The sequence below is a fragment of the Aptenodytes patagonicus genome, chromosome 15 (assembly GCF_965638725.1).
Source record: "Aptenodytes patagonicus chromosome 15, bAptPat1.pri.cur, whole genome shotgun sequence".
Taxonomy (NCBI): domain Eukaryota; kingdom Metazoa; phylum Chordata; class Aves; order Sphenisciformes; family Spheniscidae; genus Aptenodytes; species Aptenodytes patagonicus.
In genome coordinates this window covers 1,785,987-1,811,777 of record NC_134963.1, presented here as the reverse complement: position 1 = coordinate 1,811,777, position 25,791 = coordinate 1,785,987, and the positions used below count along the sequence as shown (strand labels likewise).

The window sequence follows — 25,791 nt, the reverse complement described above, 5'->3', positions numbered from 1 at the left end:
TGCTGCCCGTATGGACACGTAATGCTGTCAACAACTTTTGGATCCAGAAGTTCATGAAGTATCCTTTTAGGAGTTGTAGGAATAGAAAAATGTACTGCAGACAAAACCTGAGTCCAAATGCCATCAGTGCAGGATTTCTGTAATTGGTTTCCTTCAGAAGTGGGGAATTTAAGTGACTTTTTCATAGTTACCCTTTAATCCACTCCAGTTTCTTTCTGCCTCTCCATGCACGCTTCCCTGAGGGTTTTTTACTTCTAACATAGGATTTACAGATTCAAGTCACCCCTTCCAGGCAGTGAACATGAATCAGAAAAGTGAGATTTAAAAAAAAAAAAAAAAAAGCTGTGTATCATAATAATGCTTATTTCTAAGTAATATTTGGTGCATTCAGAAGGAAGAGTGACAATAATGTTTTCAGAGGGATTTGGTACTCAGTTCAGAGCCAGGATACAATAATCTTGTAATGAAGAGGCTTATGCTGGACTGCTGAAAAAAGGCACCTGCTGCTGAAAGCCTCTCCGGCATGGTGTCCTGGGACCACACGTGCTCTTCCTCTTCCCTTGTGGAAACTTTCTGGATAGTTCCTGTTGGTGCATGCAAGATAGATGAGTCATGTCCGCCTTGCAAAGGGAAAAACACAGCAGCTGGCAGTGCCCAAGGGGCAATTTCTTCAGTGTCGTCGCCCCCCCCCCCCCCCCCCCCCCCCCCCCCCCCGGCAAAAAGCAGAGCTTTAGCAGCTTAGCGCTCTCAATTGTAGGTTAATTGGGTGTGTGCTCGGGTGGGTGGCCTTGCATCAGGAGAGAGCAAAGGGGAGGTGATGGAGAGGAATGGCTTCATACAAACCGTGTCAGAGGCTGCCGATGTTTCTGTACTGTAACAGAATTTGGTTTCTTAATGCACACCGGAGTTTCCTGAAGAGGTACAGGGAGTGCTTTTAATCACAGCACAGGCATCAAAGGGGAGATCTGCACCCGGTGATGGGAACATGCACAATTGAAAGTTTTTTTTATAAAACAGATTTGTTTCCTGCAGCCTTCTCATCTGGAAAAGAAGCACATTGCTTTCTTAACACCTTAGTGAAAGGGGATACATTTCAAGGGATTGATCCATTCGTTCGGAGTACGTGTTTAGTTGACAAATCAAAGGAAACCCAGCTGAGAGAACTGCCTTGCAATCTCAGCATGGGTCTGATGTGTGAAGCCAGATCTGTAAAATGACTCCTTTTGTTAATTTGTCTCATTAGCAAGATGGGGGGTGGCCTGTAGGTGATGCAGAGTGTTCCCTTTCTGTTGTTCCCCATGTTGGTGATCTTTAAACATAAGAAACAAAATAACTTCCACATAAACAGTCCCCAAAGGCAGTTGTTCCACTTGTATTGCTCATCTTTGCACCTTACTCCCGTATTTCTGCATGGAAAAACAACTGCTTGTCTCTTTGTGTAGAAAGTAACAGAACGCAAAGCAACACTTTGTTGCTCTTTTGTCAGCATTTCAGCATGGGATTCCTCCACAGAGTAAGTTTAATGTTTTCTTAAAAATCCTAAAATCTAAAGCAAGATGCGGTGCTGTCTCTGCCCCTCACCAGGGAAGCGAGGGCAGCCTGCAGCTTCGGGGTGTGCGCTTGCTGAGGTCAGACTTTCTTGTCTCTTCCTTCCAATGCTTTTCCTCTTTCCAGTTTCTGATTAAATGAGGCCATCCTGATAGAAAGGAATGCCATGTACTCTTGGTGTGTCTGGTTTGTTTTTTTTTTTAAAAAAAAAAAAAACAACTATTGAACTTTTTTCATATTTCACTAGTACTTTTACAAGGAAAATAAAAATTCATACAGCATTCTTCATTATTTTGATCATGATTCTTTTCAAAGAGTTTTTTCTGATAAGACGTCCTGCTGTGTACATGGAGTTTAATAGTGTTTGGTCATTAAAGATAAACTTTAAGAGGAAGTTAAATTTTAGGAATTTCCTCTTATGGTGAAATAATAGGTTTTGCTTGTGATAGAGCGTTGCAAATACCAGTGCTTTCCAGCGCCTCCTCAGGAGTTATCACCCCAGGACATGTACATTGGTCTGCGGCAAAACATGCAGATGGGTAGGCAGAGGGAAGGGAGACTGAAATGTTTGGTTGCTTTGTTTGACATTGAGACGGTGAGATAGCATCCTGAAGTCTATGATGAAGATCTTTTTGGTTTGGACATGCAAAAAAGAGCAGAACAGAGGTCTTGCAAAACACACCGTAGGTCTCCTACTAAGTTGCACTTCTGTTTGCAGATACACTGCTCTGTCTCTGTCCGCGCCCCTGACCCTCTCTCTCCCTTGTGTCCTCCCATTGCCCTAAGTTCATGCCTGCTGGGTCCTAGCTCTGCTCCCCGGCTTCTTCTTTCTCAAGCATACTGCTCTTTGAGAAATGAAGTGTCTGATGAACATCAGAGATGTGCCATCAACTAATCTGGATGAAGCCCCATCATCCAAACAATGTCAGTGGAACGGGAGTTTGTGAGAGTGTCCTGGAGCTGTCGTGCATAGAAAGCCTCATGTTTGGAGGAATGGTGATCATTTACCGGAAGAATCCTGGAAAGTGAAATGAAGAAAGCAGTAAATGTAACACTAAGTTTAAGCATGTTTGAGTGTGAAACCAATTAAGAAACTTACCTCAAGTTGGTTTCTAAGCATAACCTGAGCCACAGTGTTTCTGGAGTACTGTTGTATGTATTGATATCTATATTGGTGAATATCTCCTGCTTATTGACCTTGCCTGGCTGTAGGGCCTTGTTTGCTGTTGAACATGAAGTGCTGGTGAGAACCAGTCCAGCTGGTGATCTGCGTCTCCTGCTGGTTGAACTGGTATTTGCAAATGTTCAAGGATTAGTAGCGTTTTGATTTCTCCAGAGGGGAAAGCTGCTGCCTTGGACCTATAGCACATTGGTGAAGTGCTTAAGCACACCTTCTCGGGCAGGATCCTCGCTGTCAGGGCATATTTAAAACAAGACACTTAAAACCTTCTAAAGCTGTTGATTATACAGAAACCTGAGCTCCAGAAAGCTATTAATATGCTAAACTAGACATTCTCTCACTTAATTTTAATGTGAATAACTTTATTTTAAATTGATGCTGGTAAGAACTGGGAAAAGCTTTCCGAGGGAAGTTTTTTCCTTGCTGTTAGAATAACCTCGTTTCAAGCTCCGCAATGAGATTTTGTGTGGCAGCTCCTCTTTGTTGGCAGGTTGCCCCAGGTGACTTACAGTTTGCACACTCGTGTAAGCGCTGTTAATTTATGAGGTTTCAGCGGTCAGACTGAGCTGCTCAGTGGGCTCTGAGCAGATAATGAGGTCAAGCAGGGAAGAGAGGGAAGAGTCCTGCAGGTTCCCACTTGGCATTTGTACCCAGGTTGCACGTTTTATGGAGATTTTGTCCTAAAAGCAAAGTTACTGTAAATTCATCATTTTGCAGAGGTGATTTGTGATACTTGTCCAAACCTGAAAACAAACCTAGTTGTTCATGCTCAGTGCAGTGCCACTGTTGAGATCACTGCTGTCATGCTGAAATGCAAATTTGCTGGTGTTTGTTTTGGGTCATTTTGTGCTGCATTAGAATGAAGAAACTACTCAAACGCTGATCTGTCTTCTCTGAGGGGTTTTACAAGGTAAGTTGCACCATTATAAGGTGAAATAGCATTGTGGAATAGCACTGCTTAGAACATTTTATGAAGAAAGTGGATTAACGAAGCATAGGAGGGTGCAAAACTAGATGTAGAAGGAACATTATTGTCATGTATTCAGTAGTTGGAAAGCCTCAAAGACAATAGTTGGAGCAGTTTGCAAACAATTGTCTTCCATATTTTACCCTAACCAGCTCCCTGACTTTGATCTTAATAATCTTCACATTATAATTATCACAGAGGTCCCAGGTTACACAAGGAATTTTATATCATTTCTGGGATTTGATATATCCATTACATTCACTCTGAAAGTTTCAAATACAGTCATTCAGCATATGCAAGAAGGAAGGTAGCTATGAGTATCTCATGAGAGGCCCTCTTTTTGCATCTTGATACGGGTGCATGACCCTACACTCTTCAGAGTTGACAGGAGCGGAGCCTTTGGTGGATGTTAAGTCAAATCAAGAGTTTAAGGAAAGTCCCTCTCTTTCTGGCAGCGTACCAGCACTCCTATCGATTGAAGCTTTTCATGTAATGCTGAACTCTTGCAGAAGTTACTTTACTGTTTAGCTTTCAGGTGGTAATTTCAGTGGGACAACTAAGTGTATAAATTTAAGCGCTAATGTAGGATCAAGATCATCTTTAAATCTGCTCCCTGCGGGTCCAGATGCAAACAGAGTATCCTGCAAAAGGGAACTGGCAGCACTGGCTCTGGTCTACGGGCAGCTGCTCATTCATAGATGAATCAGAAGTTACTTGAAGAAGCTAGGTCTTGAAAGAATCTCTTTTTATTTCTGAAAGCATGGTATGATTTTAAACAGCTATCTTATTGACCCAAGCGAGTAAAACTTCTGTCTTTTTTAACAGACTGATGAGAACATGCCTATTCAGTAATACTGCAGATGGCAAATGTTTCTGTACTATGCAAAGTCTGTTGGGCGAAGGTGACCATGGTAGTCATAAGATGTTTTCTGTAATAGCATACCATGGTTTCAAAATACGCTTTTACACTCCCTTGACGCTTATTTTTTCAGTGCTTAGGGTTTCATTAACATTGTAGTGATATCTTCGGTTGGATTTAATTTGCATACAGCATACTCGCTTAAAAAGGGGTACGTGGCTGAGTCTTTTGTTGCTTTTTGGCTCATGGGTCTTTCTTCCCGAGTTGCACAGAACAACGCTACTTTCAGCTGTAGCTCAGTGCACACGAAAGAAATTCAACTTTGCGCTATTTCACTTTCCATTAACTTCTTTCAGAGGGGGGGATTTGCATTGTGGCAACCTCCTGTTCTGTAAGTGCAAATACACCTGTAATAAATGGATCACATTGTGACTGTGGGTCTTCCTGAAGAAATATGCTGGATGATGCTATAATTTGTTTTTTTAAAACATGAATGAGTCCACACTGGGAGACGGGGCCATGGAAGTCGGCATGCCTGCATGTGAGAGTTGAGTGGGGTACGGGGAGGCCGTGGAGGTCTTGAAAGTGAAAAGAAGCTGCTCAGGTTTGGTGTGATTAAGAACAGTTAACCTGGAGCAATTGAAGGGAAGGATGCTCAACTCAGAGTGGGGAGGTAGCAGGGAGCTTTGCAGCAGCCCTGCAACAACAGGGGAGGTAAATGGCACTAACGTGGCTGTAGCGAAGGATGTGCAGCGCAGTCCTGGGCAAGCGCTTCACCTGTGTGGAAAGAAAAGAGATGTTAGTACAGTGAAGCAGAAACTGTTTTAAAAACACTGTGGTTATGGGAACACAATGTGGGCCTTAAGCTGAAAACAATACTCTGCTTGTGGACAGGCTGGTGCTGGAGTTCAGTGGCAAGGAGGGATGCAGAAGAGGAATAAACATTATTTTAGCCATGGTGAACTCAAGACAGTTGCAAGGGACAGAGATTGAGGCATCCATCTGTGCATTAGTTTCAGTGTCTCCACTGAAACATTAGCTGAATTTTGCTTGCAGGTGAAGTTACTCAGAGGTTGAAGTGGAGAAAAATAGAGGAGTTAGAGAACAGCTTTGGGATGTTAGCACCATGTTAGCAGTGCGCGGTACTCTGAGCCAGCTTTTGAGTCGTCCTTTTGGGTTTACAGGGGACACAGGTCTGCAGAAGCACAATTCAGCACTCTTGCTTACCTACCCAAGGCACGAATGTGTCTCTTGCCTTCTACCACAAGTGGTGGTTCAAGTGCCCCATTGAGCTCGGTGAGGAATGCAGCTCTCTCCTCTTCACCCACTCTGGGAAGAGCTTGGAGAACGGCTAATCGTGTGAATCACTTATTCCTGCAAGCCTGTCCTTAGGTCTGGGCAGCTGGGCATGTAAGAAAGTCTGTACTCTGTTTTGCCCAGGAACCTGCTTAAATAGAGTGGGAAAGGTTGTTTAAAAAATTATAAATTAAAATATAAATAAATATATATCTCTCTCTATAAAAATAATTCACCCACCCTGCAAAACCCTTTGCTGTCAGTGTTATTTATAGGTAGCATTTCAGAACCCCCCTTAAGAGGTGGGAGCTGATGACACTAAGCAAATTGCAGCCTATTGCAGTTTTTTTTCTTGTTTACATTGAACTACTGATGCCTAGACAATAGAGGAGGAAGGTTAGCTATCGCCAGCTGAAGTCAGTGCTTGTTAATACCAGGTTTTGGATATTAAAGCATGTATCACCAAAGTAAAAATGTGGCAACCTTGTTCTGTTTGCCTCGTTTGTTGGCAGTTGCTAAATGTTAGTCATAGGCTACTACAGCAGTAAACTCAGAAGAGAGTTCCTTCTTTCTGAAAGTATAACCACTTTCTACAACCTTCATAAGTTTTAATTAAAAAGAGCATGTAATGATTTTGGGATTGAATCCAATTTCATATGCTGTTTAAATCGAGAAATAAAATTATTTCCATCAGGCTTTTAGTTCAAGGTTTGTAACTGCTGGATCATTTCCTTTTTCATCAGTTTCTGAGTTTTAAAATGGCTTATGAACTTTAGTGAAATCATTTAGAAATGGATTTCATGTGGAATAGTTAATAAATGAATAGCATAGCCATGTAGTGATGAGAGTCTTGTTTGCATCTCAAGCAGCACAAATTTAAATAAAACACGGGGCTTTGCATAACAGCATTTGTTTTTAATGTCAGCAGTGTTTTTCAAGCCACCTCCAATATCCTTCATTTTTCACAGGGATATCTTTGGCAGCAAGGAGGCTTTTCAGGGGCTGATTTGAGGTACATAATTGGAGCAGTAAGACTACACACAAAGTGTCACTTAATGGATGAGGCTCGTTTAATTGTAGGCTGCTCAGAAATAACCCGAGAAACACTTCACTGGTAGCTAATGCAGAGGTGTAATTAGACTTCTACATAAGTGTAATTAGGCTGATTGCATAGAAAGGAAGAGAGTTCATAAGGTTTTTTAAATGTGTGCAGAGTCATTTTGTCTCAACTGTCTTGTCCGTAAGCTTCTGCCGTATTTGTGTTGGACTTAAATAAGTACATTGCTCTTTAGCTAGCAGTTACCTGTAATCTTCTGTCCTTCCATGGCGGGTTTTTTTGTTGGTTGGTTGTTTTTAAGTAGAGCTCGATCACAGCCTTGCCCAAGCCAGGGTGAGGCTGTGCCCTGCATTCAGCTGTCGGCCTTTATAAATAGGGTGGGTGTAGAGAGTCCTAAGAAGAAAAAAAAAAAAAAAGCTGCGTATCTTTTAGGCAATGTCCTAATGAGTCAGTGGTATTTCTGAGAGTAGATGGCACCCTGCTTATTTTCTAGCTTGATTTTTCTATGGGAATTTGCCTCGTGCAATCATGTGTATGTGATTTCTGTGCCCCGTGCCCGCCCCCCCCCCCCCCCCCCCCCCGCAACTTTTAAGTTGGCTGACTTAAACCAGGTGGGGAAAGTCTGATAGACCTCTTAAAAATGACATGTAAATAAGTGTCTGAGAGATAGAGAGAGATGCTATATTTGATCCCCATAAGAAACCCCGTGCATAGGAAAGTCTGCAGCATAGGTTCACTGGCATTTTCAAAGGGAGAGACACATCTGAGCCGATGCTTCAGCTTTCCCAATGAAAAGCAGCTTCAGCTGGAGCTCGTGCCACTCTGCAACAAATGGTTAAGGAGCAGAACACTGGTCCATATGATAGTAGGCTTCGTTGCATCTGGGGCTCAGCGTGAGCACTAGGAAACCTGAATATGGGTGAAGGAGGAGTTCCTGTCGGCTTCTCTTATCCCCATGTATGTTGCAAATTCCGGCTCAGTTTACCATGTAGTTATTTCCTAACCTGAAACCAGTCACTGCGGGCACTGAAACTGCAGCTGAATGTGGTTCAGCTCAGGCCTACACACAAACCAGGGGGACTTCTTAGATCAGAATAAAGGTATGTGTGATGCCACCAAGCTCCCCGGGCACGGCTGCCTCACTGAGGACAAATCATTTGCTTCAATGCACTGCCACTGGTCTTTGATGATTTTGCTTTTGTGGGGGATATGAGTAAAATGAGTGAAAAATCAGTACTTCCAGCTCTTTTTCTGAAAATTTTTCATAGTGCTATTTTGCCTTCCTTTTACACTTATTGAGGAACGTGCTGTCCAGCTGAATTGAGTAGATGTCAGTCATTCCCTTACTAGTTATTTATCCAGTATACCTCATGGAAGCCTAAACTAATACAATCCCTAGCTGGATAATGGTATAGATTCAGAGAGTGTAAATTTGTTCCTTATTTTCTTCTAGTAACACTTAAATACATTTTTTAACAATATTTTATTCTAATGTCCTACAAATAGCAAATAGAGGATGTAGAAAAAAATATCTATTTCCATATTTGTTTCTTCTTTCAAATTGTTGAAATAACCATAAATATTGCTTGTGTGTGTATATATATGTATGGTTTATGTGTATATGTATATATATGTATATATGACTTAAAATATCTATTTAAATGTTCTTGGAACTATTCATGTATTTTTATCTTGTACGGACCTGGTATAAAAGTGCATCAATACAGGGAGGCAAATGTGAAATACCAACCCGGTTCCCCATGCAATGCTGACACTTCATTCTTTGCTGCCAGAAAATCACCTTTTGGCAAACTGTACAATGGGAGGGAGGTTATTTAAAAGCTTAGCACTTGTATGGAAACCTCTTTATTTGCTTTGAAATGCTTCCCGCATTAATAATTTTCTTGCAGTTATCATCTTTAGATGGAGTTGTTCCCTGGGAGTAGATTGCTGTACATACTCCATACAGCACTGAGATAAGATAGCTTCTGGTTTTACCAGCCTATTTTTTGAGAAATGCTGTCTAGGATTTTTCTACATTTGTTTAAGTAGTGGTAACAAAAAGGAGAATGTTTGCAGTAATCGATAGTTGTTGCCAGTTGTGAGCATATAAAAACCAGAGGAAATGTAGCTGTGAATTAGGAGCATAAAACACAGTACTATTTCAAGCGGTATCTAACAAGGGAAACGATATCTACTATAACAAGCAAATGTGCTGCACAGGTGAGAGACACTGAGGGGATGCTATGGATTTCTTGATATCAGTATGAATCAAAAAGTGAAAAGCCTTCCAAATGTATTGCATGTTCTCTGGATTCAGCATAACTGATGAATGGAGACAAACTGGCAACGTAGAGTGCTTATGAGCTGACGTTTTAAAGCAAGAAACCCACATTCCCACATTTTAATCAAACATGCAGGTTGTGTCCTTGTTTCTGCTCCCAGCATCCCAGTGCATGGTTGGCCTATACCCACTCTTTGGACTAAAGGTCAGAACTGTTCTTAATCTTAGCTTTGGAGAGGATTAATTAGACACAAATGAATTAGTAGCTAAGACAATTGTGGATAAACAAGTGTTCATCCATACTTCCAGGTTATTTACTTTACTATTGTCAACAAGGTTAGGGGAAGGTCCAGCATCATTTTGCTGGGTATATTCTTATGTAGGTAAATAACGTGTGCGAAAAATGAGTCTCGCAAAGAAGTATCTTAAGTTCACTAATTTCTATTTTCACACTAGAGTATCTCTGAATGCTTTTGTGGAGTAAAATCCAACCTATGGCTCAGAAAGTTGATTATAAAATATAGATACTTTTGTGTACATCTCCGGCTCCATTCTTTCCCTGCTTGGTAATGACCGTAACTGTTCTGTCCGACAGCTGTGGAGTGACTGTACAAAATGAGGTGGTGGATCCAGTCCAGCTCCCAAAGTGCCAGCATCTGCACTCATTGGCTTCATTTTTCATTTGGCAGTCCTAACCGAGAACCCAGTGATTAATTGGGAAAAGAGAATGAAACCGAAGTCTGACCCTTAGAAGAGCTACTGCTAGGTCAGTGGAGAAGCTGTTCAGGAAAGTTCACACCTTCAGGTCTCATGCTGGATTCTCCTCTGTGTAAATATGACTTCAGCATCCTAGAACATCTATGCAAGAGCAGGGTCAGTTCCTCTGAAACGTCTGGATGCAGTGGTGCCCTGTATCACATTGGAATGGCCCATGGGCTTGGGGAGGGACCTGAAGAAGCAACTGGGGAAAGGACGGAAGAGGAGAAGGAAATCCCCTATACCCTCATATTCTTTGTGTTGGATTATGTGCCTGTTGCTTTTCCCCTCTCCACTTCCATTTTTATTTCCCTTCCCAGTTACCATGGGTTGTACTGAGTGATGAAAAAGCAGGACATCATACCTGCTTTGATACTGGATAGTATTCATGCCACGTGGGCTCAAAAGACTGAGCTAGGGGCTTTACAGGCATTTGGTAAATATTTATTTCCTCTCCTGAACTGGTCACATTTCTTAAGCAGAAGAGTCCTGACCAAATTCTTAACTTTGGTGGTTTTCAGAGGACTTTCAGCTCCCAATTGTTTCCTCATCAAAGATAATGGGAAAGAATATAGAAAAGCACTGTCCTGAGCTGCTGTTACAGGCTGGTACTCATAGCTGTTCAGCTACCTTTAGCTTGAGGGTCTTGAGCCAAATGTAGCTTATTCTATAGGTTTCTTAAGTGGTAGTATTTATTATCTGCCAGGTGGTAGTAACTTGTGTGATTACAACTGCTTGTTTGTCTTTGCCCTCTAGCTCAGATGGCTCTTCTAGGCCTTGGTAAGTGAAGAAACACCATCTGGCTCCTGTTGCTGCAGGATGCTGGGAGATTTCCATCTTTCAAATCTTTAGAGCTGGAGTCTTTTTTTACATTTTAGAAAGCCTAGGGACTCTTCCAGCTCTGTTTTCCCCTTGTTTCTTTTTGAGCTGGAGAATGTCTCTTACCCTCTTATTTACAGCTGCTTGCTCCAGACATGCGTTTTCAGAGTGTTAAGTGTTCAGAGCTGACAAAGCTTTTCAGGGTTACTGCCTGCCCAGTCTCCTGGTAATTCGGAGGAGAGTATCCTGGTGGTAGCTCATTGAAATATCTGACAGAGAATTGTTTTTCTGAAACAGATGCAGATGTTACATAGCTGATCAAAAGTGGGGGGGTTCAGTATTTCCCCAACACACAGAGCACATAGGTCTGTTTTCAAGAGGAAAAACCTCTCTTCGATGAGGTGTGTGTGTCAAATGAAAAGTTATGTAATAGCAACTGAAATCTGACCAGGCTTTTGGGTTTAAGTTAATATTTATACCAAGAGGGAGAGAGAGAAATAGATATAATTGCTATTACCATGCAGAGCTAAAGGTAGCAGTGAGTCAGCTGGGGGAGCAGCAATATTTGAGCAGGTCGATTCTCATCTCTCTACCTGCTCTGCAGCTGCATTAAAAATGTTTTTTATAAAATATCTATTCTCAACCTAATGAGGTAATGTATCCACCCCTCTGTATATCTATAGCTGCCATAATAATAGGCAATGTAACTTCACGAAGCAGATGCAGTAAGATAAATGGGAAGATTGCTCAGGACATAAAGGTTAAGGGTGACCTCTGTGGGTAGGAAATGTTTGTGCTCTTCACTGTGCCTTTGTGTATGTATGTAATGGTGGCTGCAAACCGCCTTCACGGGTTGTTTTTCCCCATCCACCCTCCAGTGGGGAAAAACAGGAATCATTTTCCCTTGAGAAATATCAAGTGTTTGAGGCCTCACCCATCTCCTTGTGTTAGAGGCTTTTGGTGGCACACTCTGTGGAGGAACTGGATGATGAGCTTCCAAGAACATGCTTGAAATACAGCTCATGCAGTCCTAAGCGGAAAGTATCTCTGGCTCTGCTTTCAGGCTCCTGTGGCGTGAGGATTAAAGCTGGCTTGGAGAATGACAAATCTGTTTTGTTGCAGCTTCTGAGATTTCAAACTTTGTTTTGGTTCAATGTTGCAACAAAAGGAAAAGCTTTTGAATGTTGTTTGCAACATAAGCATGTGTTGAAACACCTCATTTTGGACAGCATCAGTGAGGATCAGCCAAGTAGCTATCAGTACATAAAATGGCTGAAGACAGCTCTGTGTTAGAAGGGAAGAGAATGTGAAAGCATGGATTGTATTTTATTTGCCTGGCCTTTTTCTTTAACGTAGCACTCTTGTCATCAGAGAAAATAACATTCTTGCTTTGTTGGCCAAAAATAGCCGCCTAACAGCCACCTCCAGAGTTTCCGCCTTAGTGCTATATGGCGTGCATTTATCGCGTATACATTTGGAGCAAGGTTTCATACAGGCTCTGAGCTGGCACTGCTGCAAAGAAGCACTCCTGCCCCTTTCCAGCTGGCTTTCTTCCTAATGCCTGCTGCTCCCCTGTGGCAGGACAGCTGTGGGTTAGGATCTGGGTTGGTTTGTTTTTTGGGTTTTTTTGGGCAGTTTGTTTCTAGCCACACGAGTTTCCTGATGTGCACCATCACTTTTGCTGGGGTGAAGGAGCAGCAGTGACTTGGGGGAGGAAGGGTCCTCACTTCTAGCCGCTGTGTTGGCTTGTGTCGCATTGAAGTATATGTGAAACTATGTCCCTAAGGTTGCAGCACACACCAATATTTTATACTCATTAACCTCTTGAAGTGAGAGATTATTGATATGAATAAATCTTGGCAGGATAGAGGATTTAGAGGAGAGGAGGATAAATTAAATTTAATAAAATAAAATGTATGTATATCCAACCAGCAAGCCCCAGTATTCTGCTTGGAGCTATCTTACCCAACCGCAACAGTTTACAAGAGCTAAAACGATCATAGGCTGCGGTGTGTGATTGCAGGTTTGTGATATGAGGATTTAGTTGAGCAATACTCTTCCACTGTTTGTGGACAAAACCGCCTGCAATTTTAACAACACATTAAAGAGTTTTTAGTTTTCAGGCAGTACAAGCTATGACAAATCATGACTTCTTCAATTAAAATCAATAATGATGCAAGCTAAATAAAAGATTTAACAGTGGGTGGGTGGTCTAGCTGGTAAATTGATTTTCTTTGGGTACAGGTAAATGTGCATGACAGTACCTCCATCATTAAATAATTTCTGTGATGAGAGACACAATCAGCTTTATTAATGTGACTATTCTTGTAGACTTCTAACATAAATCAATGCCTGCTGGAAAACGTCGCATAATTGGTTAGAGAGATGTCAGAGCAATATATTAGAAAGCAGTTTACTAATCTTTGCCAAGTGGATTAAAAATTGTGTTGACTGTAGAGGAGTAGTAAGTGTTCATACTCTCCTTTTCAGAGTAAAATCAAAATAAAGTTTACACAGGTTTAACAAAAAAAAAAATCTACAGGATTAACATCTTCCCTACGTTGGTGCGTAGCTTGAATGCATGATCAAAACCAAGATTGTATTGTTTTAGTGGCACAACTGAACAAAGTTCTGGATACTTCAAATTTGGTAATTGTTTTCAACTGTGGAAAGATCACAAAGTGACTGGGATAGTGTGAATCAAGCTGGTTAATATTACACCAGAAGTGATAAGCTATGAGACTGAAAAGTCCCTGAGTCTTTACCTTCCTTATCTCTTATCACTCTCCTTAATATAGTTATAGTTTTAGATTAAATAACCTCTCATATCATAAAATAATTTAGTGTATTGGTGCGTGATACAATTTTGCTTCCTATTGTCATTTATTGAGCTTTCAAAAATGTCAAAGGTCAGTCTTTTTTTTTTTTTTTGGTCCCTTGTGGCAAGTGCTTTTCAGTTTACAAATAAGAATGTTGCTACTTAAAAGATACTGATTTCCACTTTCCTGAACAAGGTTTATAAGAGAATAAGCCAGAGGAGAGGACTTTAAATCTAACAGTTGGGATTAGAAGCCAGACACATTTTATTCAGGTTGCTGTGCCTTTCTCTGTGGCTTTAAGAGCTTGTTCCTCACCTCAGTTTCCTCCTCCGCAAAATGGAAAGAAGACTCAACCATGTACTTTCCTTACTGTGGCTCTAACTGCTAGTTAAACATTTTTAAAGATTTAGGGGATGGTAAGTCCTCAGTGTTAATAATTAACCTGTCTCTATAACTGTCCCGTACCGTAGCTTTCACTTCTCTGAATTTTATATTTTTCTTTTGTTGTTAATCTTTGTGGCTTTGATCATTTCTTGTTCTCAATGTAGTGAAGAACGAACTTTCGCTGTCTAGTGGCCAGTGCAGTGTTGTGTTAGCCCAAATAAATCATGGACTCTGGTGTTGTGGGAACTTCAGCCAGAGTATGTCTGGGGAAGATGGGCTTTCCGTGGCAGTCAGTGAAAACAAGCTTGGTGAATTGTGGCTGTGTGTAGCTGAAGATGGGAGATATGAGGGAAATGGTTCTGGTCCTGCCTTCCTCTTTAGTTTCTCTGTTGTGTGGGTGCAGCCAGCATGTTTTGACTGCTTGATTTCGGTGTGGTGGGGACGTGGAAGGTAGAAGTACTTTGATTTTTTTAACTTTTATTTTATTTTTTTCTTATTCTTTTCCTTATTTTCCAACTTTCTTTGTTTTTGGTGGGGGTGGTTGTGGTTGTTTACAACACTGTGCTGTACTCAGTCGAGATCCCAATTCTGTTTCAATCCTTGTGTTACTGAGAAACCACTCCAGTTATCTTACTGGAAAATGAAAATACTCTGTAAACTCCTCTAAATGCTTAGAGCCTGATTCTTGTGTACAGCAGATCTCAATCTGAAGGAGAAGCCTGAAGTGCTCAATGACAATAGACTCATCCTCCGATGGGAGATTCTGCACTGTAATGCTATACATAGAAGAATGGTGCTTCATTTTTTAACCACATTGATTAAGTCTATCTTTCTCATCTGGCATCTACTGAGTGCAAACATCAGCCCTGTTTTTCCTTCACAAGTGTCCTAGCCATTACTAAGCACCAAACGAGTGTTGTATCTCATGTTTTATCTGACTGCTTCTTAATGCACAGAGAGGCCTTCCTCCTAAAATCGAAACAGATGTTGCTTTAGTTTCCTTCGCAGTCTTTCCAAATTCCCTCTCTGCCTGTGGAAGCCATGCCACCAGCTCAGTTGGGATTATTCTGCCTTTCCTTTTCCCCTCCTTCTGTACCTTCAACTAAAACACAAGAAAAGCCAAGTCCGAAGAAGTAAACAAAATTACACAATTCTTTACTGCACAGATTTGCCAGTGTTATGTTGCATCTTTAAACTGTAGATGTAGGTCTTTTAGGGAAGGATGTTCCCTGCTGAGATGTGTATACCATCTGGTGAGCTCTGTCCCGATACTGGCCTTTGTACGCTGCCATGCTGCACACATTAATAATGGTAACAAATGAGGCCGTTCCTCCCTCTCCCTGTGCTTGTGGGCTCTTGATGGGTTATTCTCTGCCTGACCTCCTGATGCAACCGTCGGGCAGTACTGATGGTGATGGTAGGGCTTTTGACATCGGACATCTGTGTGCTACGAACTGGAAAGCAACTCACTTCAGGTAAACCGCTCCACAGCTGTGCAATACCCGCCTGAAGTGGAAAGGTTTTAGGTTGCGTTGGCTGTAGCTCACGAGCTGCTTCATCTGTATTCCAGTCTCCTATTAAAGCATAGTAAACCTGCGTTATTGAAATATCAGTTATATTAGATTGACTAGTGAATAGAAATGAACTAGTTAACGTTCTCCTCTTTGAAAAAAAAGATTAGCCTCCCTATAATTAAGGTCTTGGAGACTTCCAAAGGAATAAAATACAAACCGTATTTCCAAATCCTCTACCAATTTGTGAATCGTATTAGTATTGATCAAGAAATGTCGTGTGGTACAAAGCATTGCGTGGGGGTTTAGGATGATGATAGTGGTGTGTGATTCTCTGAATACAAAATTTGTGTTAATGAAAACATTTCTGGAGCCTGCGGTGTTAAGATCACGAATGGGAACAAGAGCTCTGATTCTCAGCTGTTCCAACATACAGCAGATGGTTAACTTGCCTTCTAAATCTTCGCACAAATAGGGTAAATTCTCAGGACTACCCGTGATCTTTCAACCCATTCCCAATTTTTTTGAGCGCTGGTAAAAGAATAATTTGCAAATCAGTTCCAGGCTGTGGAAAGGGAAGCGTTTTGCAATAGTGAGAAAGCATGACTCAGAAATAAGACCCCAGATTCTGACTTGCAGCATTTTGCCTACTGCAGGTTTGTTTGCTAGAAACTGGGAATCCTGTCCTTGAGGCGGCTGTGAAGTGAGCTGTTTAATGCTTATTCTCTGATAGTCTTGGATGAAGTGAAGTATAGAAATGTTTAGTCTTGACAATCTTCAAATTATCGCAGCAACACTATGAGAAATAATGTTATTCTAAGCTATCCTTTCTTGTAATATCAGTACTAATTTCAGTTTCTCTGAAATTTTTTGTTCTCTGGTCTCTCACAGAATCTGAGTTTTGCTTCAGCATTTCTCACACATTTTCTTTTTTTTTATTTCCTTCATGAGGAATTCAGTTTGCTGCAGTAAAATAATCTTAGTACTGAAATAATAGATATATTAAAGTATGAATTACCTTGGCAATAAAGGACAGGTTTTTATTGCTTGCTTATCAAGGAGGGTTTGTGTTTATGAGTTCACTGAGTTGTAAGTGCATTACATTAGAACTAAATTTAACCTGGCTTGGTAACAACAGTATACATGCGTAATCTGTGAAGACAGTACAGATTTATATGGCAATGATTCAAAAAATAATAATAAAAAATTGGAACTGCTTTCATGTTTTTCTCGGCAAAGAAGCTGTCAGTAGTATTGAAAGAATAGATGAGTAGCTATTTTTAAAGATTTTAATGAAAAAAGACAGCTAATCAATAGGAAAGTTCTAGATTGAGACCATTCCTAGTCATCCGAGGAGGACCTCAGGCTGCAGCACCGGCAGGAGGTGTGGAACCAGGAGCCGAGGTGGCAGCTCTGCCCTGAGGAGCATCCTGATATCCCTTGCAGTGTTTCCAGCAGCCCCCATGTTCTTAGGGATTGTTTACAAGGAGAAATGACCCAAAAGAGCGCACCATGTGGGTCTCTTAGCAGTTTACCTTAATTCAGTGTAGTAAAGTGAACTGGAAAAGGCTCCTTATCTGAAAGGAATATTGCTCTTTAAATTCATGTCCTGCCTCAATTTGGAGTCATTTCCATCTGCAGTCGAGCTGTAAGGATTGTGAGCAGCACTGGCCAAGTTGCACTTGGGCTTAGCAAAGCTCTGAAGAAGACTGTGTGCTTGGCTGTGTGGCAGCAGAACAGTGGGAAGATGCCTTTTCAGCTTGTAAGAAAAATATTACGTTGATTACCTTTGGTGATGACACAGAGAGAAGCAAGTTTTATGTTCTCAAAACCTAGCAAATATCACTGCAGCAGTTTGGATAATACTGATTAAAATCAATCTCTGTCTGTAAGTACAAATGAATGTTTCTTGTTCCAGATCATACAGCTCAGCAAAATAAAGTGTTGTCAACAAGAGATTATAGACCCCAAATGTTTTATTAGATCATATCAAAAGTAGAGAGAAATAACAGACCACTTTACAGCGTAATTCCATTTTTCAGGTGAATTTATAATATCTGATGAGATAGATGTGTTAGAAGGAACTTTCACATGTCGAGATTAGGAGCATGGATTGACCAGGACTGTGTAGTTTAAAGTGGTGAGTGAGTAGTTTGGCTGCCTCTATTGAATTTTTAAAAAGTCATTATTCGTCTGGTCCTGTGATAGTACTGACAGATGCTTTGTAATCTGAAAAACCTGATCTGAATAAAAAAATCAAGAGGGTCTCTTGCTCGTGTTGAGTAACTCTTCACTGGTCTGTTCCCTGGAAGCAGAGGAGACTTCAGGTAGTGTAAAGTGCAGCTTGCCAACTGTCAGCAGCTCAGCACCTGAAATTCTTCTGATCCTTTTTTAATTCAGGAATTTACTTTTATGAATGTAAATACAAACAGTTGCATTTAATTTAATAGCAATTGTTTCAGAAAACAGCGTGAATAATCACACAAGAAACCTGCTTCTCGGTATCTGTCTGGCTGCCGTTTACGTGGTTACTTTCCAGTGCCACTGCTGTAAACTTACGAATGGAAGGTGATCTAATAATGGTATCAGCTGTTAAGCAACAGTTAATTAGATGATTGTTAATTAAGTTCATTTCAGTTACAGGCAGTAAGTGGGATCCAACCTATTCTGTTTGAAGGGGCTTTTGTTCCTTTGCCAGTAAGAGAGCTGGGCTGCAGTGTGGTACGTAACGATCGCAGAAGGAGGAGTAACTCATTTTGTGTGGACAAATGTGCCTTTTGAAGGGAGCTTTAATAATTGTATTGGTCAAACAAAAATACTCGCTTCTGTATGCTTCAGAAATGCCCTTGTTCACGCAACCCTTTATACAAGCAACGTGAGCTAATATTTTTAGACAAATCCTGATAAAAGGAAGACATAAGGGAATCTGAGTTCTTTCCTAATTTACTACTCTTTTTTTGTTTTCATTTATTAATTTGGTTAACCAGATCATCGTCTGGCACTAACAGTGGAAATGGTCTCTGTTGATAGAATTTAAATGTGATTCCAGTGACTGTGCAAATATCCCCGGCCGGCCCCTATGCAGAAGCGCAACGTGGTCGCTTGCGATGCCTCTTGACCTTCATTTTGTTGCTGAAGTGCAGGAAGCTGCGCGTGAGCAGATGCACAGCGGGGCTCACGCAAGGTAAACACTGCCATGCTGGGCTATTGATTCGTGCAGGTGGGCGTGAGTGAGGGCCTCTGATGGGAAAAGCTGGGTCGATGGGATATTTGTCAAGTTCAGCAGGGTTTTGTAGGGGATTGTTTCCATGGGCCTTGCTCTAAAGGTAGGATTTTGCTTTCAAGGGCAGACAAGGAGGAAGCAAGTCTACAAAGCCTGAGCAATGTAGCTTTAATTGAAGTCATACGTCTCGATGGAGCAGAGGTAAAAAGGAGGAGACCATATGGTGTAACCTTTATTTTTGTTAGGTTCCCTGATAAGCCGTTGATTTGATAAGAAATGCTGCTCCATTGGCTGAGCTCACAGGGTGCAGTTGTTCTCTGATAAGCATGTGTTTACTGTCTGCCATAAATGCCTGAAGTGACAGTTTATGGCAGGTTGGATTGGATGTTTTAAATGCTGAGTGGATGTATCATAACTGTGCTTTCACAGGCGAGTTTGCTGTGCACTCAAGGGTTGGTTGAAGAAACAGGTTGAACTGTAACGTTCATTTGTTCTTGAAGTAGACCAATTGGACCCAGGGGCATTGCATAGTCCTTGCAAAAATTATATAATAGAGACCCATTTGAATACAGTATTCAGCCCCAATAAACCCCCAAAAAAGCTATGGAGGAGGAACACAAAGATAATGTGTATTTTGGTACAAACTGCACGTCTTTCTAGAGCTAGATGATTGTTTTCTTCCTTTGTGTTAGATACTCAAGCTTTCTGGATCTTGATGTAGTCTCCTTTAGAGCAATATTCAAACACATCAAGATTTTCAAACCCAGTAAATCAGTTAACTTCTGGTGGGTTTCCCTCATGCCAGAGACGCAGTACTGTCCCAATTGGAGGTATTCAGGAATGAAAAAATGATCAGTCTTCGCACTGTAAGAGAAAGGAAATAATCTATCGCTCTTTGGGTTAGCGAAGGGTACCATGTTATATTTATATGTTCTGTTCCTACTTGAGCTGGGTAATTTTTCTGAAACTCAAGATATATTTTTTCTGATTAAAATCTGAAGACACTCTATTATTTCTATAACCACATTTAAGTCTTGTAATTTAAACAAATTAGCTTGCATTTCACATGTCAGCCACAATGATTTATAGAGGGAAATGGGTTTTTGCATCTGTTTTGTCTCTTGATTCATTAAGTTTTGATTGAAGAAAGTTTTTGAAATAGGGTGTAAAGGAATTTTCCATCCTTAGTGAAGGGATTTCGTGGTTTTTGCAGCATCTGCTTGGTTTTTTTTTCCCTGTGTGCATATGTCAAGAAATCTTGAATTCCCTTTCCTGATTTTGAAAGTTCAACCTGAGGGAATTGAACAATTTCTCTAGTTTACACCGTTCACTTTCTGTTCATGTGAAGACAACAGCTCTGACAAAGTCAGTTATGGCACCACAGAAGGGACCTGGTTGCAGTTTACTCCAGGAACTTTCCTCTGGTTACTCAAGTAACTTTAGTAGCTCTGGCTGCTGTTTCTGATGCACTCGCAGATGCTGGGTGTGCCCAGGGTGATTGCACAAGAGCCGTGCTCTGCTCCCCCGTCTCGCGGGAGCTGTGGAAAACTGAGGGTAAAACTCGTGTGGTTCTAATGCTGCTGTGCCCTGTCTTATGTACGTAAATGTTACGCGATATAGGCAAGTTGCTGCTTAGCTTTGGAGACACAGGAATGTGTTAGTAGCTTAATATCGTTTCTCTGCTCCAATATAAGGAGAGAAATAATTAGGAATTGTGTCAAGGCAGTGTCTAGTGTCCAGAAGAAATTGCGTCAGATCGACTGATGCTTCTGCCCAGTTGAGGTAGCTGGTTTTGGTTTGGTTTCGGGTGTCACTTGCCAGCTACATTTAGCATGCATAAGTGTTTTCAGATGTCCTGTAAATCAAAGTCTGGCCTGATGTAAAAAGCCTGTTACAAGCAAAAATGGAGAAAAAGATACTGGATTTTCTGGCCGATGAATGATGTTTGGAAGAGGAGACATTGAGCTAAAAGGCTCCTGAGCTAATCCTGCCTTGCGACGTGTGGGTGAGGTGTTCTAGGTGAAAATCCTACAGGGCTACAAATAAAATATTTCCATTGTCTTACACCAAATTACACCAGGGCCGAGGCTGATCCCGTGTCATGTTTGCTGCCTTTGATTTCCCTCTCCACACAGCAGCTTCTGGCAGATGTTGCCACCACTTTTAATGATGGACCTTTGTCAAGCCAGGGAAAACGGCCACTTGAATTCAGAGAGAAAATAATGATCCTTTTGATTAAGCAAGCCGGCATTGGTGGATGGGCTGCACACGCCGAAGGGGAGAGCTCAAAGGGCACCTGCCCGTAACACAAGCGATGGCAGGAAGTGTGTAAGAGAGAAAAATTGGCCCTGTGTTTGGAAAGAACAGAGGAAGAGAGATTAGAGGTTAAACTGGAAAGAGCATTAAAATATTCTCCGTGTATGATGGCTGGAGCTGTGGATTTAAATTGCTGAAATTACCTTGTCAGGATGCCTTATCAGCTGCTGTTCTAGTGATTGTTTGGTTTAGATAAGAACTAAGTGCGATAAAACCTTGATAACAGTTTAGAGATTACAGCTCTTTTGAAACTGCTGGCACTTGCTAGGGGCTTGCTGAGCTGCCGAGAAGCTACAGTTGGATTTATTCCACTGCATTTTTTTTGTTTTTTTCCTCCACCCCCCTTCTCTTCTTTTGTTTCACGTTTGTGTTTAAGTGCTTAAGCTCTTATTTTGGATCATTGTTATTTTGAGACACGCAGCCTCTTCTGAGCGCTTTCTGGGAAGGGTGTATGTGCGTAGAGGAGGTGACTCGTTCTGAGGAGTGGAAGTGGATGCTGACAGGAAGAAGAAAAACAAGGTACTCCCGCGCCTCTTGCCATCTGATCCGATTTAGGTGCACTGAGCTGCACGCAGAGTTTCAGAAGCTACGAGGATACAAAAGGCTGGTGGCCCAGCGTGCTTGGTAGCACTCTCCATGTACTTCCCAAAATACAAAGTTCCTGTAAAAATCTATAAATTTTACGACAGTTCATTTAACGGAGATGTAAAATACCAGTCCCTAAAAATCTACCCAATGTTTGTGGCAGTACATTTGTGTTGCTTATACTAGTTTTGACTGTTATGTTTTGGGTTTTGTGATTTTTTTTAGGTAGAGGCTAGTAACAAACCTCCAGCTGAACTCATCCCATACGTATGTACTGAATGGGACAGAAGCAGGGTTACTGAAACCAATGTGGGTATCTTTGTCTAATTCTTATTTAAGGTGATTTATATGGTATGGCAATATGGCCTTATTTTGGTTCTGCCTTTCTTCTAATAAATTATGCACTCAGCAGCTCTTGCAAATCTGAAAGTTTGTGCTTCTTAGTTTCTCAAAATAATTTAAATTTGTTTTTCATGTAAATATAATTTGAAATGAGGAAGCAGAGAAACTACGGAACTCAGATGAACAATAGGGAAGATACTGCAGTTGTAGGGCTATGGTTAGAAAATGGAAATTCAGGATGAATTTTCATGGTGAAAACCCTTTTTAGTGTTCTTTGCTTTTAGATTTCTGCTCGTGCTCATTAGGCTTAACAGTAAAGCAGTGCATCCAGGCATTCCTTGTCTACAGATGTGTTTTTAGCCTGTCCAGCCAAAGGATAAACTTAAGTATTATGAAATAATCATGGGGAAGAAGTGTCTGCTGAGATAATTACACATCTTGTATATTAATTGTATTTAAAAAATTCTGAAATAATCTGTGACTGGTCACAGTTAAACTTTTCTTGCTTTGGTAGGCAGTAGAGATGTTTGCGTTACAGCACTTGGGTTCTCCTACCTAAAAGCATTACCTTTTTAAACAATGTACAGATGAGTACATGGTATTGCTGGCACAACAGGACAGTTGTAATTCTCATACTGAGCAGCATTTGTAACATACCGATGTGTAACAAATACTACTGTTATTATACAAGTATTAAGAGGAGTGTCCTGTTGGTAAGACTGCATCTCCACCTTGCCTTTTACAACGCTGTGCTGCTGCATTTACCAGACGACGTATTTTTGTCCTGTGGTTATAAGGGTGCGGCTCCGCCGGGAGCTGTGGCAGGCAGGGCATGAGGATTGCAGGTGCTGAGCCTGGCGGCGATCAAACTGGTGAGTATTTACAAGTTGTATGTTTTTATCTTGCATCTGCAAGAGTGGAGAAAAGATTATTTGGGACAATATGTGAGGAAGCCTTAACTGCAGCTTTCAAGTACATTTCTTTATGTTCTGGGCTAAATTATGTGATAATGTATTCACCGTTGAGCCCCCACGTTGAAGTTGTTGAGAAGCTGGATGGCGCAGAGCTGGAAGGTGTTGGTTACTAGTGCTGTTCATCAGACCAAAGAGCATCGAGACGTCAAGGTGGTTGCAACTCGTACCTACTTCCTGTAGCGTGCTTGAATTTGTTTTTGCATTTTGTTGTGGTTTTTTGACTTGGTGTGTGTGATGAGCTGATTTCATGTAGCTTACTGATTTTTTTTTTTTCTTTAGTAGCAAGTGTAGTGTATCCTCTGTTCCACTGTTCAGCCTGATAACATGCTAAGTGTGCTCCATTTGGCACAGGCATGACATGTTCTACAAAGTCCACAACAAAACTTTGGACCACATCAGTTTGACTATCTGGGGATATGTAAATAATTGCAACACAAAGTACCAGGGGAAACTGTATTCTGGAATAACCAGACTTTGTTGTTGGTTTTGTTTTTGGTTTTTTCCCTTGTTTTTAACCTGAAATGCTTCATTTTTTTCCTGTAATATGGGAGGAACCTTTTTGGCAGTTGACTTACTGAATGTATGCCTATGTATGCTTGCACCTGCTGAAACACATCATCTAACAGCACTGGTAAGAGAAATTAGCAGTTAAGACAGGCCAATCGTTCTGTATATTGGTTATATCTCAAACCATCAGTTTTATGAGATCACTGAGCTAAAACTTCTTGTTTATATGTGGATGATAGCATATACATGGCAAGTTTTTAATGGGGCAGCATTTGTGTTGGAGCTCTGGTTCCTGTCCAGGAACAGATTAATTTTTGAGATTGTGAAGATTAGGTTTCTGATGTGATGATAGTTTGTTGTTTTTTGCATTACTTAGGTACTCATATTGGAGACATTCTGAGAGGCATGGTGTAAACCATCTCTAGCCCTAGAAGAGATGACACTAGGTAAATAGGGCAGTCACATTTGGAAGGAAAAAAAAATGATCAGACTCTAGTTTTAGAAATACTGGACTGAGGTATAGGGTGACTATGTGATTTCCTTAGGGTTGTACAGAAGGCCTGTGAAAGAGTGATTAAGCAAAAGATGAACCATAGCAGAAGTACAACTCCAAACTATTTGAGTTATCAAATCTAATCAAATAATAAGAATGAACAAATAAGCTACCCAGCAACCAAGATACTTAATGAGTACTGGGTTAGATTCTTCTTAATTGTGTTCAGGCACTCATGGGCTATATTTTCAAGTCTGTGTTTATGACTTGAGACTGTACACTTTGTTTTTTCCTCTTAACGAAAGTTCAACATTTCTTTTGTTCCAGCAAATTTCAGAACTTAGAGGATGATGGCCAAATTATCACAGGCCTCACAACAAAACAAAGAGCTCGCAGCATTGCCTTTCTCGGGGAAACTGTGGAAATATCCCAGGCTCACTTCAGCCATACTCTAATTTGACGTTTAACGCTCTGTTAAGATCAGCCCACACGTGCATCACTTGAGTAGATGTGGGCTGGGACTGGTAAGAGCGAGCAGTTGCTGGCCACTGCATGGTGTGGGGGTGGTCAGAGCCTGGAGCTTGCAAGAGAACTTGCAAAGAGAGAGTTGGGTGGCTTTTACTGCCTGGGTCAAACTGTGCGTGAGAATTGCAAATGAAGCCTAACATGAGCTGCCATGGCAGTTTGGTCTGTTGTGGAGTGATTGACAGCTGGTTAATCTTCCATCAGAAGATTGCAGTCTGTGGCTTGGGTGAAAGTAGTCCTTGCGGGTGTCCTCCCTTCAAGATGCACAGTTTCACAGAGCTCCTGTGGATACAGTCTCACTGATGCCTGTGCAAGAAGAAGTTATCAAAGCTCTGGCCAGGCATTTCAAAGAATTCTTTGCAAAACTCAGCGGTTTTGCTTTTTACCCTAAAGTTTCATTTTGAGTCTCAGCTCCATTTCAGGTGATGCTAAAAGTGAAACTCAGCTAGCTCTTCTGGGCTGGAACAGTTACCAAAGATGATCTCACAAATCGCATATAGCTTATGTGCAAAGACGTAGGATGAGGAAGACAGATGATTGATCATTCTTCTGGTTCTTGAGAACCATCTTATGGAGCGTGACAGTTCTGCAGCCGCAAGACCTAGATGTCCCTGCTATATCCTGCTGTTGCTAGCTGGCTCTTTCAATTCAGGACTGTTACAGAAGGGGACATGATCTTACTGTTTCCTTCATGACATTCTGCTTTGGCAATTAGGAGGTAAACTCTGCATTACCTCCTGTGATTTGGTGCTGATAGTGACAGGACAGTGCCATCCCTTCCTCTAGAGCCTGACTTCGAGTTACTATTATACTATTCTTGAAAACACTTACATCTTCTACATACAAGTAATTCTGTTATTGTTCTCTGCCACCACAAATGCAGTAATTTAAATTACACAGAGGAAGCAAACATAAAGGTTTTAATGCCAACCTGTGTTGTTACTCTGGACCCTAGTACCACATCTGTCTGAAGGAAAGGGTGATGACAGAACTGCATCCCCTCGGTTTGCTCATGTTCCTTTGTGTGTGTGTGAAAACAGATCATATCTACGAAGACGGTCTTACTGGTGAAACCACAGTGATTTTCCTAAATGCATAGAAGTTGTGGCTCTAATGATCTGGTTTGTGACCTGCTGGTCACCTTTCTCATGTCTCTTAAGATGTGAACAGTCTTACAGTAAAAATTAAACGCAATTACATTCTCAGAACAGCTTCAAAGTGGCAGAGCTATTTTTGGGCTTGAGTTTGACCCCAGAAGCAGTTTGGGATGTCAGGTTTACATCTTGAAGATCATGACTAAACCACACCAATTTATTTAGCTACAGTGAAGAATTTGAATTATTCTG

The 25,791-nt window shown here is 41.2% G+C and overlaps 1 protein-coding gene across 20 annotated transcripts in view; it reads left to right on the top strand.

Annotated features, from left to right (window-relative positions):
• Nucleotides 1-25,791, top strand: part of FBRSL1 (fibrosin like 1) — a 561,550-nt gene that overhangs the window by 185,896 nt on the left and 349,863 nt on the right. The window contains exon 1 of one of the 20 annotated variants that reach the window (XM_076353208.1): nucleotides 23,500-23,551. The exons of the other annotated variants lie outside the window; for them this stretch is intronic. Coding sequence (XP_076209323.1) covers nucleotides 23,513-23,551 — 39 coding nt within the window. The 5' untranslated portion in view covers nucleotides 23,500-23,512. Of the gene's footprint in view, nucleotides 1-23,499; nucleotides 23,552-25,791 lie in introns of those variants that run through there. 20 annotated transcript variants of the gene reach the window in all.